Source organism: Bufo gargarizans, chromosome 9, assembly GCF_014858855.1.
Source record: "Bufo gargarizans isolate SCDJY-AF-19 chromosome 9, ASM1485885v1, whole genome shotgun sequence".
NCBI lineage: Eukaryota > Metazoa > Chordata > Amphibia > Anura > Bufonidae > Bufo > Bufo gargarizans.
This window is the reverse complement of record NC_058088.1, coordinates 178,825,532-178,840,965: the sequence shown is the minus strand read 5'-3', so window position 1 is coordinate 178,840,965 and position 15,434 is coordinate 178,825,532. Positions and strand designations below refer to the sequence as shown.

The 15,434-nt window shown below is 46.9% G+C and overlaps 1 protein-coding gene across 3 annotated transcripts in view; it reads right to left on the bottom strand.

Annotated features, from left to right (window-relative positions):
* Positions 1-623: 623 nt before the first annotated feature.
* LOC122946626 (SH2 domain-containing protein 3C-like) overlaps positions 624-15,434 on the bottom strand; it is a 58,083-nt gene continuing 43,272 nt past the window's right edge. For 2 of the 3 annotated variants that reach the window (XM_044306369.1, XM_044306370.1), the window contains 9 exons: positions 11,346-11,474; positions 10,817-11,253; positions 10,432-10,556; positions 9,809-10,347; positions 8,525-8,640; positions 7,088-7,259; positions 5,205-5,316; positions 4,122-4,328; positions 626-2,259 (listed from right to left, as the gene is read on the bottom strand). In XM_044306369.1, the coding sequence (XP_044162304.1) occupies positions 2,084-2,259; positions 4,122-4,328; positions 5,205-5,316; positions 7,088-7,259; positions 8,525-8,640; positions 9,809-10,347; positions 10,432-10,556; positions 10,817-11,253; positions 11,346-11,474 (2,013 nt within the window). In that variant the 3' untranslated portion in view covers positions 626-2,083. Of the gene's footprint in view, positions 2,260-4,121; positions 4,329-5,204; positions 5,317-7,087; positions 7,260-8,524; positions 8,641-9,808; positions 10,348-10,431; positions 10,557-10,816; positions 11,254-11,345; positions 11,475-15,434 lie in introns of all 3 variants that reach the window. The other variant, XM_044306367.1, reaches the window with a different exon arrangement.

The following is a 15,434-nucleotide window of genomic DNA, read 5'->3' as shown; positions in this document are numbered from 1 at the left end:
CTAGCTTGCGCGGGGCCTTTATTCCTGGGGGTTTGTCTTCCCGTACATTGTATAGGGATGCGTAGAACCGTTGTGCGATACCCTGTGTATCCGTGACTGGGGAACCCGAATCAGAGACTATTTGCTTGATGTGTCGTTGTTCCATGTTGATAGACCCTATGCTGGGAGGACAACTATGCTTTTGCAGCCTTCAAGTTGAGAAGATGTTTTAACTGCTCCCCCAATTTGGTAAGATCAGTCAGGGTCGAAGAGGCAGGTCAATTTCCATGTGGATTTTATTTCTCTGCCTTATGTAATACTGAAATACTCTGTGGAGATTGTGGATGGAGCGTGTCCCGATGCCGCCCGCGCGTGTAGCGGTAGTGGCGGTGGACTGCATGGCATGATTCGCACGCAGCAGGTTTCGGCCGTGTGACTTTTACAGGAGGTGCAGAAATTTGCTGCAATTTACAGTACGCTGTATAGGGTATGGATAGGGTTTCCAACATCAGGGCCTGCTGCAAATACTCTGTGCTGCTGTGACCACTCACATAACTGTATTGGTCCCAGTTTGACAGTAAGAATCCTGCTGAATAGTGCGCTAGGGATGCGGATGTTGAAGAAGCAGTCCCAACCTTTTACATCAATACATTTATTTACAAATGAGCTGGAATCGATAGCGGATGGCTATGTACAATGAGACGAAGTGACAGCTCTGTACAGCGCAGGCGGTGAGCAGATATTTACAGACTGGGATTATATACATGGGAAATTCATCCAATTGACATTCATCCTTTATAAGTCCATATACAGTCTATAGGTGGGGGCCGCCTGCCCGCATGGGTCTCATCTCCGATCTCATATTTTTTGCCAAAAATGAGGAATCTTCACAGCTGGATCGGGACTACATTGAAATGACACCTATGTACAGATGTGCAAATGCTTTACCCACCCAAAATCAGAGCAACCAATCAGATTCTTCCTTTCATTTTATATTTCACAAACGACTATGAAAGCCAGACCCTGATTGGCGAGAATGGCCGGCAGCCATTATAATGGTGGTTCATGCCACAAATCCTCCACCTTCCCCCTGCAACAGTGGCATGACCCTTGGTCGTGAACATGGGAAGCGCCTGCACAGGGGCCAATTTGAGTTACAGATCTATCTCTAGGTACACCCCAGATCTGCTCATGTCGCCAAGAGGTCTCATCACTCTCTTGCTGCTCATTTTACAAGAGAAGGTAACTTTGACCCTCCATCCCTCCCGTAGTTGTAAAAGTTGCAAGGTGGTGAGTAGGAGGAGCCTGGTAAAGCTCATCAAGACAAAGTTGCAGGAGGATCTGCCCAAAAGTTAGCAGGACACGCTCCCCGCCACCAGAGCAGCTATAAGACCTCCCTTTATGGTCCCCACCGCTTCTCCTTTTCCTTCTGGTTACATTTCAATGTGAGATTTTATTATAAAAATATACTGACGGCCTTGCGTGTGTCGTGTAGTACAGATATTATTAACCCCTTCTTTCCTACAGGCTGAAAATATAAAATTGTAGTCTCTGATGTATCGATGATCTTAATGGTCCACTTTATTGCAGTCATTGGGAAGGCGTGTTGAATCGTCTCCTATCCATGTGCTTAAATTTTAGGGTAGATTTCAGTTTAATGATTTTTGGATGACGTCATACAACCACTAGGTGGCGCTACAGTCCTCTCTCATAACCAGTCGCTGCACAGCATGGCGGCAGTTTTTTATTTGAGTGCATATCGTTTTTGGCTTTCTGTCTGCCTACAGACCTTGGCCTTGGCTGGCATGCCAGTTCCAACATGGTGGACGAGGGCTTCCCATATCAAAGCCACCCATGGTATCAGATTGGTCTTGTGTGAACTGAAAAGCACATACAATGCTGTTATCTTCCCTGGATATATTTTAAACCGTTCCATGTTGCAAGTAACAGCATGCACTGTGGTGCGGATATATTGACACCCCTCCCCTCCCACAAGAAAAGTCATAAAAAGTGCTATATTTCCATCTCCGTAAGAAGTCTTTGATTCATTGCTTTGGACACTTTCCCCCCCTGGGTTTTCCAGTCTAGATCACTGGGGTCTTTGTTATAATTCACTGAAGCGCACAGACGGTTCCAGTTTGTGCGAGAGAGCGGTGAGAACTTTGTCAAACTTGTCGTATCGCTCGGCTTGAGTTCCAGCCGCTCCCCGGCTGCCCCAAAGCATCCGCATTTGGAATTCAGTGCTGGAGACCTCCAAGAGATCGGGTCTGGGGTGGAAACCTGGGTATAAAGAAGAAACCTAATCAGACAAGCAATACTATCCATACAAAAAATGTAAAAGTAAGGCCTCCTGCACACACACGTTTTTTTTCCCCCTGTTTCCGTTCTATTTTTTGTGGTCTTTTTTGTGGTCCGTATACGGAACTATTCATTTCAATGGATCCGCAAAAAAAACTGAAGGTACTCCGTATGCCTTCTGTTTCCATATTTCCGTTCAAACATAGAACATGTCCTATTATTGCCCACAAATCACGTTCCGTGGCTCCATTCAAGTCAATGGGTCCGCAAAAAAAAACAGAATGCATACGGAACACATCCGAAAGTCTTCTGTATCCGTTCCCTTTTTGCGGAACCATCTATTGAAAATGTTATGCCCAGCCCAATCTTTTTATGTACTTACTGTTTAAACATTATTGTATGCTTCCGTTTCTGTTTGTGATCCGCAAAAAACGGATCACAAACGGAAACCAAACAGAAAAAACGGAACATAAACAAAAAAAATTGAAAAACTGATCCCTTTTTTAAAAAGGACCTCAAAACCATACGGTCGTGTGCAGGAGGCCTAAGGGTATGTTCACACGGGGTGTCCATGCTAAGGATTTCGTTTTGCGGTATTCTGGGCAAAAAATCTGTAATGTATAACAATGGCGGAAAAGTGGATGAAATTTTACTAATTAGACACTGACCCGCGGTGTGGATTTTAAATAGGCAGCATTTCCATGCAGAAGGTAAACTCCTTGGCAAATCAGCAGCAAAATCTGCAAAAATCCACATGCGGATTTCGATGTAGATCTGCCAGAAATCTGCAGCAAAATCTGCACAAGTTACGCAGAAAATACCCTACAGAAAATCCAACCTGAGTGGGTGCGCCCTTAAAGGGGTTGTATCATCTCATAAATTGGGGGCCATATAGCTAGAATGGAGCCTGCAAAGTGGTGAGGGCAGCATTGGCGGCCATATTGGTTGTCACCCAGCTCTCTCAGAAACAGATATTACTAAGAAAAGACTGCAGAGTGCAGGGATGGCCAACCTGAGGCTCTCCAGCTGTTGGCGCAGGTTGGCCATGCCTGGCATAGTGCAACTTCAGACTTTAAAGGGGTCGTGTTATCTCATACATTGGGGGCATATCCTATGTTTGATAGGTGCAGGTCCCTCCTCTGGGACCCGCACCTATCTTTAGAACGGAGCTGTGCATACGCGGTCACCCTCCATTCATGTCAATGGGACTGCTGAAAATAGCCAGTGCCACGCATTGTGCCCAGCTATTTTCAAAAGTCTCATTGAAATGAATGGGAAGCCCATGCACAGCCACCCTCCATTCATTTCTATGGGACTGCTGAAGATAGCTGAGCGCGGGTTCAGCTATTTCCGTCAGCCCCTATAGAAGTGAATGCAGCGTTTTCTGCGCTTGCACGGTGCGCTTTCCATCCATCTTTAGTAGGACTTCCAAAAATAGCTGAGGGTATCGCTTGGCTATTTTCGGCAGTCCCATAGAAATCAATGGAGGGAGCCAGGGCATGCTGCGTGGTCCACTCTCCTTCACTTTGCAGGCTCTGTTCTAAAGATAGGTGTCGGTCTCAGAGGTGGGACCCGCACTTATCAGATATTGGGGGCATATCCAAGCGATATGTCCTCAATGTATGAGATGACCAACCCCTTTTAAGTCTCTTCTCTTTAGTCAAGTTGCACTATGCAGTCTTTTCTTAGTAATATCAGAGAAAGCTGGATGACAACCAATATGTCCACCACTGATAAATAGTCAGCAGTCCAGGAGTCGGGAGAGCTGAGTGAAGCCCCCTTAGGAGCTCTTAAAGTGGCCATATCTCTGAGATTAGAGCTCCACCTGACTATTAGGTTCCCACCTTGTAGCCTCATCTCGGCATTGGTGCGGTAGAGCCCCCCGTGATGTGCCACCATCCTAGCCGCTTCTAGATGAGACATGACCACTTCTACCCCATTGTCAATGCTGTCCCATGGCTCTCCGCCGTCCAGCAGAGGGGAGTCTGTCTCCAGAAGGGTGATGAGAGGGATGATATGAGGGAATGTGGTGTTGCTCAGCGGGAGACTCTCTGTAGGGAGACAAGACAAAAAAAATCATATTGTATATTCATAGATAATGGCAGATAAGTAGAGATCAGTGTCTTACAGGTTTCCAGTAGTATTAATTGGGTTTTCGAGGACTATCCTCAGGACAGGTCATCAATTTCTCATTGGAGGGGGTCCCACTCCTGGCACCTCTGCCGCGGCACTCGGTGAGAGCGTCGACCTCTACTTAGGCCTTTGACGTCACATCCATCAGTCACATGGCCTAGGGGCAGCTCAGTCTTATTCAAGGGAATGTGGCTGGGCTGCAATACCAAGCACAGCCACTATATGATGTACGGCGCTGTGCTTGTTATATTGTATTAAGGTCAGCCTCATCCAACAGCTGACGGGCGGGGGTGCCAGGTGTCTGTACCCCACCAATCAGATTTGGATGACTTATCCTGAGGACAGGTCATCCATATTAAATTCCCGGAAAACCCCTTTAATTATAATTCTCTTGAGGACAGGTCATCCATATTGAATTCCTGGAAAACCCCTTTAATTATAATTACAATGTCCTTAGGGTCTGGAGTAAATATGCAAACTAATTGATAAGGGAGCTTTCCTAGTACCTAGAAACCTTTAACTGAGAAGCCAAGTTAAGTGATGATATTCTTTCCGATTCCACTAGGGGGAGCTCACTATCACTGGATAGTGTTCAGTCTGAGCTCCCCCTAGTGGTGGCTTCAGGCAGTCAGAATTGTATTGTGTAACTGCAGGGGATTTGGAGCTCTGTATCGGAAAAAATTTATGTGGACCTAACTAGATTAGGTACAATTAAATTATAGGTTCTGTTTCCTGCCCTATACCGTACCCATCACCCCAGCCCACCAGGAATACAAGCTGTTAACCAGGGTTACCTTTGCCTTCATTCATACTTTTCAGGAACGGCTTCAGTTTCTTCTCATACAATATGGCTCCCTCTGTGTGTCTCTGTCTCAGGGCGATCCACGTCTGTTCTAGTCTTGAGATCTGGAAATGAGATGGAGGAACAGTCAGTCTTTGTGCGGAAGATTCATTCATCTTGCTGGGTTACAGCAGCATTTCCTCCAAGCCATTAATAAAAGCCAGCAGGGGGCTCATTGACCTAATTATGTATGACCCCCCCCCTCCCCCTGCGAGTTTACAAATGTGACATCACATGGTAACCACCACAACTATGTCACGTCTGAGGCACGTCCCTCAAACTGATATAACAGAAGTATAATCATCATTTTATCAGTTGTGGATGCTGCACTGGAATGGTAAGAAGAAAAAAAACATGGCTGCCTCCTTGGGCCAGGTGCTTAAAAACCATCTGTTCTCCTGCCATGTCTGATTTGGTAACTACTTTCAACCCCCATGTATTGTCAGTTCTGGAGCATCTATTCCTATGACTCTATGTCGTGCCATTCCTTTATTATTCCTGCTAGAAGTTATGACTGAATTACAAGTCTGAAATGAAGGTCCAGGTGGGTGCCACCAGTTGGGGGGTGGGGCCTGCACACTATCCAGTCAGTAATGCAATAACATGCTGGTGCAACTGGTAACACCCATGTGGACCTTTATTAAAAACTGCTAGTAATAAATTCATAAAGTCTAGCAGGAATAGTAGAGGAATGACACATCACAGAGTAATTCGATGCTCAGAATGGTTATTACATGGGGAATGCAAGTAGTTCTTCGAAGTGTTTGCCAGCAAACACATGCGGGCTGCCATCTTTAGTAAGGTAGACTCACCCGTCCGGTGATGCACAGGTAAGCCCTTACCTGTGCCGGGAGCCGGTCTGAAATCAAATGCAGTCACCGGGAGCAGGCAGTTCCGAGAACAGCCCGATGAAGGACCCCGGCGGCTGTTCTCGGAAGTGCCTGCTCCCGGTGACTGAATTTGATTTCAGACCGGCTCCCGGCACAGGCACAGGTAAGGGCTTACCTGTGCATCGCTGGACGGGTGAGTCTACCTTACTAAAGATGGCAGCCCGCATGTGTTTGCTGGCAAACACTGCAAACTGACCATCACTGGTGACAGGGGCTCATTAAGTAACTACCTCCATTCCCTCTGGAGCATGTTTCCTTACACATCTGTATTGTGTGGTTCCTCTGTTATTACTCCTGGAAATGTATGATATCACCATCCCCCTTGGGAATAGGCTGTAGTTTAGTGTAGGGTAGTATCAGAATGTGTAGTTAAATGCCCTATCAACAAGGGGAATGGGGCAGTTGTCAATTTATAATAACAGGTGAACGGCACAATGCAGAGGTCTAAAATATATCCTACAATATTCTACAAAATATTACGTGGAATACAAGAATGTACTTTAGAGGTGACCAGACCTTTCAATTATCTGTCGCCAAAAGGGATCTGACAGGGATCTATAGAGAAGGGGCTCATGCACACAGCCGTTGGTCGGCCGTTCCGTGCATTGGGGACCGCTGTTTGCCCTTTCAAGTCAATGGGTCCGCATCCGTGATGCAGGGTGCACACAGCCAGTGCTCGCATTTTGTGGACCCCCTGCAGGCAACGGCCGTCTGCATGAGCCCTCATAGTGACATGTCGGAAGTTTTCAACAGTGGGGGGCCTGAGTGCTGAGACCGCCGTGATCATTGAAATGAAGTGGCAGAAGAGCTTCGCGAGTGCTGCTGTGACTGGCTCTCCTCAGCGGCTCCTACACCTCTATAATCCCGACTTCAGCTGCCGAAGAGAGCCGATCCCACTTCATTTCAGCGATCGGTGGGGGGAAAACCTTGCGAGTGTCTGATGTACCTGTGTCAATTCCAGAGCGTTCATCACAGCCGCGAAGCTGTACAAGTTGCCCAGCGTGCCCTTCAGCTCGGCTGCCAGCTGAATGGTCTTGTGCAGTAACGCAGCCCTCTCCTCCGTACTTCCCGTGCAGCCCAAGATATCGACAGCGATCATGATGGACATGGTGTGAAATCTGACAAAACAATAGTTAAAGGTCTTTATTAGCGATGTGTGCCTACAGGGCTGGCCGCCCACGAGACACTTGTCCATCTGACGGCCATTAACTCCCCGTACACATAATTACTCGGGGAGTAAGCGGCTGCCAAACACATCAGGCGGCGGCATATGTCCCCGAAAACAAAAGTATTAGCCAAGATGGAATCCAACAGCCGATCCTGATCTCCCCCAACATTAGAAGGTCGTTCAGCCCTGCTGAAAATGGAGGCTTTGGCCAATAGACATCTATGGTGCGTGGCCACTTTAAATGGGCTATCCTAATGCCAAATATTTAGCTCCCCACAGGATAGGTGATATATGTCTGATCAGTGGGGCTCTGACTGCTGGGACCCCCATTAATCATGAGAACAGGGGTCCCCTGTTGAGTGGTTAAGCATGCATATTGCCACCCCAAAATCTATAGGACTTCTGAAAATAGTCAAGTCCAGCGCCCTGCTATGTCCAGCAGTGTCATATACTTTGAATGGTGCACCCGTTCTCATGATCAGTGGGGTCCTAGCAGTTGCACCACCACCAATCAGGTACTATAAGTTGTCATTCTGGGGGCAACCCATTTTTAAGGGACCCTCATAGACCCACCTGCGTTCATGCTGTGCTTTAGGCCCAATGCACACGACTGTATCCCGTTTTGCGGTCCGTGTTCCGCATTTTGCAGACATAGTCTATCTTTTGGAGAAAGGACATATGAATGCGGAAGGCACACGAATGATCTGTGTGCTTTCCATATCTGTATGTCCGTTCTGCCAAAAAAATAGAGCTTGTCCTATACTCACCCGCAAAATCCGGAGTACGGACCTATTGAAGTCCATGGGTCTTAAAAATGCGGATGCAACACGGACCGCATCCGTCTTTACGGACCACAAAACTGATACGGCCGTGTGTATGGGGCCTTAAAAAAGTGGCTAAACGGAGTGGTGGTCATTTACTGAAACCGTTATTTTTTGATGGTCTTTTTGGTACCTTTTACACCGGCCTTGCTGTTGGAAGAGGCGCCTAATTCATGACGGGGCGCGCACCGAGTCATAAATTAGGAGCCTCTTTGGGAGTCTTTGCGCCTGCCGGAAAATCTAGGGGCTGGCGCAGGTTTTTGGCGTAACATTAGTAAATTTGTTCTATGGAGGAGAGGACTCTCTACTACAAGAAATATGTTATCTTTGCCAATCAGCGTGACGCTGCTGATCACATCACCGACACATGCCATTCATTATGTTCTCCACGCACCTTTCGAGAAGGTCAAGCCGCAGCTGGCGGCCATGCGGCAGCGTCAGGAGCTCCATGCCTGAGCTGACTCCCATCATCCTCTGCGTCTCCTTGGTAACACCGAGTATCCTGGCAACCTGGAAACGACACAAAGATTGAGATTAATCTCTCTTAATTGCAAATAGATTGTCGCCTCATCTTGTGGGAAGGATTCCCGAAGGGGGTGGTAATAAACACGATAATGGCCATCATTTTACTTCAGTAGTGCCAGCGTTAATGAGACCTGGATGACATCATCATGACATCACTGCTGTAACTAAAAATAATCCTCATCGAAGCCAAACCTTAAACGTATTTCCCTACAGAGTTTAAGGCCGTGTGCCTGGACTATGATTAAAAGGCTACGACTTCAAATTACAAAAGAAATTTACCCTAATTTTTTAACCCTCGCCCCCTCCCTCAATTAAATAAATAAATAAATCAGACTGATCTATTTTTCGAAAACCCTGCCCATTGTTCTTATTTAGAGGGACTGTCCATGTTGCCAATCCTTTTTTATTGGAAGGGTACCCGTGATGGTAAACTGATCACAGGGTGTCACTCTGTTGGGGCCCCACAGCGAACAGGACAGCTGTCACCTCTCCTGACACGTCTGTGACTACTTGCATCCGCCATGACTCTATGTTGTGCCATTCCTCTCTCATTCCTACTAGAGGTTTATGGATTAATTGCCAGCAGTCTGGAATGAAAGTCCAGCTGGGTGTTACCAGTTGGGGGTGTGACCCTGCACAGTCTGACACTATCCAATAAGTGCTTGCCGGTGTCAGACTGTGCAGGGATATGCCTCCAATTGGTAACGCCCAGGTGGATCATTATTGCATACTGTTAGTGGTTCATACATAAACCTCTAGTAGGAATAATAGAGGAATAGCACAACATAATTGTAAGAGTAGGTGGATTGTTATTACATGGAGAATGCAAATATAGTTGCTAAAACAGACATGTCAGGAGGGGGTGACCTCTTTAAATATCCTGCGGCGCCACCACAGGTGAAATTAAGCATTACACAGTGCCCATTAAAACCAATAGGCTGGCTGTGCAATAGGCTGGCTGTCCCTTTAGAGAAGGCATGCCCAACCTGCGGCCCTCCAGCTGCAAAACTACAACTCCCAGAATGTCTGGATAGCCTACAGCTTTTAGGGCTTGCTAGGAGTTGTAGTTTTGAAACACCTCGAGGGACGCAGGTTGAGCATCCCTGCTTTAGAGGCTTTTTGCGGATTCTTTGATGAAATCCATGCTCCTTACCTCGCAGTCTGTTTTGGTGATATGCTGGGCAATGGTCTTTGCATCGACCTCCGAAAACAGCTCCTTGACCTTCTTCAGGATGCACATCTCCAGGGGCTTGTTGTCTGCGGGGATCAGCATGGACTTGAAGGCGGACGGGTTAAAAGAAGATTTGGCTTCTATACTTGGGGTAGTAAAAGAGAGCCTGTCCTTGTCAGTATCTTCCACCGCATGGTTGACGCCTGCCCTGACGCCTTCATCCACTTTTAATCTTTCCACGTAGCTCTTGGTCGGCAGAGGTTTGTTGTGGGTGTCATGTGTCGGGGAGGCTGGGCGTAGCTGGCAGTAATGTCCGTTATCGGGGTCACTGTAACTGTTTATAGAGGGCGAGGGAGAGATTTGTGTGTAGCCGTGACCGGGTGTGGAATGGGAGGTTTCGGCCATGTTTAATGTGGCCTTGTTATTTGCTGGATTAACGTAAGGTTCACTGGATCTTCTCGGCACCGGAGAACCGGGAGTCACCATTCCTGCTGGAGGTCCCTGCGGCTTCACCCTAACGACTGAACAAAGGCATATATGTTATGGTTGATATGGACGGACAGGAGGACAACGACCCTCACTATGGTTTTCACCTTTGTACCTACCTGTACCATAGGCCGGGGATCCGGGGGTCTCAGAAATGGGGGACATTGGGGCGTGTAGGTCTTGGATTTGGTCCACACTGACTGCACAGTTTCTGATGATATCTCTGTGATGTGGGGAGGAGGTGCTGGAAAGAGAAGATAACATTATATAGCATACGATCAGAAGCCAGTATGTCCTGCACCCTTGATGGACCATTATAAACGGTCAGAATGGTTGACTATTAGCTGACGTCTTTCAAACCTCATCCCCCATCTAAATTTTGTGCCCTACGTTCTCCTGGCTTGGAAGAACCTTGAAATCTTTGGCTACATCCATATACAGGGACTGGACATTCAAGATCTCAATGGTTATTAGACTATGACTATTCTTGGGAAACGTCCCTACCTGTTTGCGCATCCATTGCTCTTGGTGATCTTGTCGGCAGTGAGACCATCAGTCATGGTGATGCTTCTTCTCTTCATATGTCCCTTCTGTGGGCTTTGAGTACTTGGCCTTCCCGGTGACAGTCCATAGCTGGCTTCCAGGTATCGCAGTGGAAATGTCCGGTTGATAGGACAGAAGATGAGCGCGCCACTCTGATCTGAGACAGCTCTTCGGCTGCCGACATAAAAGCGCACCAGGGCTGGGATGTTGTCGAAGCTCTCCTGTTCGAAGAGATACTGGATACGGGTGTAGCTGTCACTGGTTTTCACCATCACCTTGTTGATCTTGAAATGAAGAGGCTCGTTCTTCCATCGACAAGTCAGCACATAGTCACCCAGGCTGGTCAACGAGTCCCTGATGAGAAAGTCTCCGTTTCTATGCACCAAGGTCTCCGACACCTGAGTTAATGGAAGGACAAGCCTAAGTTACTCCCTCAATCATCATGGCCTTTAGTAGGAGCAGTGATGAAAGAGGTTAAACCCCATATTACCTCTCGTGGTATGCGCCCGTGGTACCAGGCGTGGCTACGCAGGTCTGAGCTGTTAAGTTTTAGCTCCTCTTCTAGCTCCTTGTGCAGCTTCTCCGGTGGAGTATCCAAGATGTACTTCTCCTTGGAGAACTGTAGGAACATGAAGCACATTATTAAACTTGTACAACGTCATCAGTCACAAATGGGGCCTACAGCTTTTTAGAGGAGCGCCGTCTGTCATGTAGGAGAAGATCTAAACTATAGCCTCGCCTTCTGGATCAAACGCAGTGATTCTACTCTATAGACCGAGACTATATGAATACAACAGCCTCGCTATTAATAGGGACATGTGTGCCAGGACTAAAGTGGGCAGATGGAAAGCTGGCTTGTTCTTGGCACCGATCAACATGGTGGACTGTATTCACCATCTGATGAGGCATGAAAGGATGGACTGCTGGGCCAAAACCTGGAGGAATCTTGCGCAGTCCATATTGCACTAACATCTCTATTCTGCTATTGCCACATGCTACGTGTACAAACCACGTTCTACCAAGAGCAACCATTAATTTTAAAGGAGCTGAGCAGTAATACAAGACACAACCCATGGTGAAGGGGTTATGGAAGAAAGCAGAAATGTTCTTTCTAATCCGGGCCAACCCCCTTTAACATTTGGAGTCTGGGAAAGTTGGGTGGCCTAGCAAGATGTACAAGAGAGTGATATTCACTGTGGAAGCTGTATTGTCGGTTATCTTGGTTGATCCTGCTAGACGTTACGAAGGAATTACTAGCAGTTTGCAGTGAAGGTCCAGATGGGTGATACCAGTTGAGGGTGTGTCCCTGCACAATCAGTTCTGCCAGTGTCACAATCCCTACTGGTAACACCCATCTGGACCTTCATTGCAAACTGCTAGTAATTCCTTTATAACTTCTAGTAGGAATAATGAAGGAAGGGCACAACATAGAAACATAGAATGTGTCGTCAGATAAGAACCATTTAGCCCATCTAGTCTGCCCAACATAGTCATAAGACTAGATGCTCCACAATTGTTATTTCATGGGGGATGCAAGTAGTCAGGAGAGGTGAGAGGTCCTCTTTAAGTACCAGGGCCTAAGTGCAACTGCGCCTCATCATTTCATTATGATATACACAGCTTGGAGACTAGGGACTACGGCAGTGCGTTCTCTCCCTTCTGCACCACTTAGGTGACAAAGCCCAATGTGAAGCAGGAGGATTTCATCTTAAAGGAAATGTGTCATCAGCAAATTAGCTATTAGTTAAATTTGGTGATTTTTTTAGTTTTATTTTTCATGTTCCTACCTATATATTTTTTTCAAAGTCCTAAAATTCCTGAATTTTTTTTGCACCGTCAAGACTTTCTCTTGTTTCAAAGCATCCACATGGGCCACTGACATGACGGTCAGGAGGGGACCTCATTGACTTCTATCAGAGCGTTTTCTAGCCAGGCTCTGTGCAGAGGTCAGGAGGGAGTAGATAAGCTGTAATATTGTCAATAGTAAATCCTTTGTTATTTATACAGAGGTTATATATGTCATTCTGATGATAATGAGATGACTGCTAAAAAAGGTACCCGTACAGACAAGAAGTCTTAACATAGTGGCCAGTGTGAGACATATCAAAAGCTTGATCGGTGGGGGTCTGAGCGCTGACGAACCCACTGATTGTTAGAACGAGGAGAGAGAAGCGCTCGCATATTGTGCTTCTACCCCCTCGTTCTAGCAATCTGTGGGGGTCTGAGCATTTAGACCTGCACCAATTAAAACTTTAGATATGTCTCTATGACATATCCAAAGTTTTACCCAAAAAATTCTGTAGTTTTCTCGGTGGCCACTAGGCCTAATAATAAAGACTTCCTGTTCTGTACAGGTAACTTTTTTTAGCAGTCATCTCATTATCATCAGAATGAAAAGTTATCACCTATATATAGCCATTGCATGTGCTATGGGGCCCCACAGGTTGAAGGGGGCCCTATCAGGTGCAAGAGCATTGCTCTTTTTTTGTGAGGAATAACAATATGGCGGCTTTTTGCTATAAGGTGGGGTTTCTGATATATGGCGCTAATATATATACACACTTGTAATTATTGCTTTTCATTTCTTACATTACATGGTGGGGACCCATCTTATTTTGCTATGGCGTCCTATAAATTATAGTTACGCGCCTGTCTATGACATATCCAGTTTTATCAAATCTCAGTGACCCTTTAGAAATAGACAGGGATGTTGACATAAAAAAAAAAAAAAAAAAAATCTAAAAACAATGTGATTTAAATAACAGATCCCTTTAGGAACTAGTGACACTGCGTGATGACATCACTAATCTGGATTTCACCATAGCAAGCGATCTAGAGAAATGTCATTCATCGCCTTTGCTTATGGGGCCCCCGGTTTAAAAGGATCAAGGTAAACCACTTAATTCAGCCTGGTAATTCCCTTTCACACACGGGGCGATGGCTCTGACGGTTCGTGTGTACGGCGGGGAATAGGTTTAAAGCGCTTATTCTTTATCAGTCCAGGTGGCAGCTCCTGCATTTCGCTGCCGTAGCCCACGCCAAGATAATCCCCCCTCCGCAGAAAATCGTATCAAAGCTGGTCTGACTCCTTGAATAATACAGACGGCATCGTCTGCATTGTAATGAGCTTTTGTGGCCACGGGGACACCTGAGCGCGCCGCCTCCCCCCCTCCCTCCCAGCACTGGAAGAGCAATGATGTAATGCTCTGAGTCAGCTGGATCCCTAGCACTGCCTTGATGTGCTCGCCAGAGAATCAGATTGCAAGCTCCTTGGGGTCAATTTAACCTTTTTTATACCCTAATAGAGGTCGACCATGCGCTTTGCGCGCCGCATAACGCACAGATTACAACCATCCTTACAGCTCTCGCAAGTGCCGTCGCCCAACTTTCCTGGAGTCCGGAACGGCACACCGGTCTAGTTGTATACTCCCTGCCTCTCATGCCCCATACCTAGGCATGACCACGGCCATATTGGCAGGAATTACATACAAATGAATATTTCTGGTGTTTGCGGATATTTTAGCCGTGCACGCGGCGGCGGCGGCATTTATTTGAATTTACAATCCTATTATCTGCAGTCTTGGGAGATTTGGATAAAATGTGGCTGTTTAATACAGACTGGAGATCGCTTAAATGGAACGTATTTGCAGCTAGCGAGCCCACTGGGAAATTACGGAAAACAGTAACAACTCTTTCCCACCCCATCGTCAGATTAATTAAAGTAAATCCGAGGGGTCTCTACCCAGCAGCTGCTCACGGCAAGTGATTTACGTCAGCATTTTCCCCCATATTAGTTGCGTTGCACATTTCCACCCTGACCTCTCTGGGCCCGAGGGCAGCTGCAAATACTATAGGCAACGCAAGAGGGGGGACGGGGGGATATTAAAATTTATGATTTTCTCAGAAAATTAGGGACAGACCCTGAAAATTCAGGACTGTTGGCAAGTCTGTGATTTATGGCAGTGTTTTCTACAGACTATTAGGACCCAACCTTGCAAGAAGGCCCCCTCAGTGTACATGGGGGGCTACAAATACGATAGGCAATGCAAGGAATAAGGTAGTGGGGGTTGCTTGCATCAAAAGATTTATTCTACCCCCCCCCCCCCCCCAATAATTGTGGCATTACGCATATTTTCAGCCTCCTTAAGACGAGCTGTCTCTTTCTCTCTCTCTATTAGACAACCTTTGCACACCGCAGCACAATTATCCCCGTGGTTCTGTCAACGCTGCGACTAAAGGGGCTACAGAGGAGGCCGCTCTAATTACTGGTGGGGACATTCAGCCTAAATATTCCCCGGAGAGGCCGAGGCTTAAGTAGATGCCGTTGCCATGACGACCCACTCCCCCGTCAAGGCTGCGGCTCTCCTCCGTGGTGCGGTCTGACAACTTCCTTCTGACTGGGTCTGTCTGCTGTCACAAACCCTCACCATCCATCCATTACTACATGGAGAGGGAGGGGGGTGGGGGTTCTGGGGCAGAAATGCTTCTAAGAAGGATGTCAGGCATGATATGGCTATATTACTATACAGCGTGGGATATGGCGGTTGTATATAGGGTGATGGTAATTGGCCCTACATGT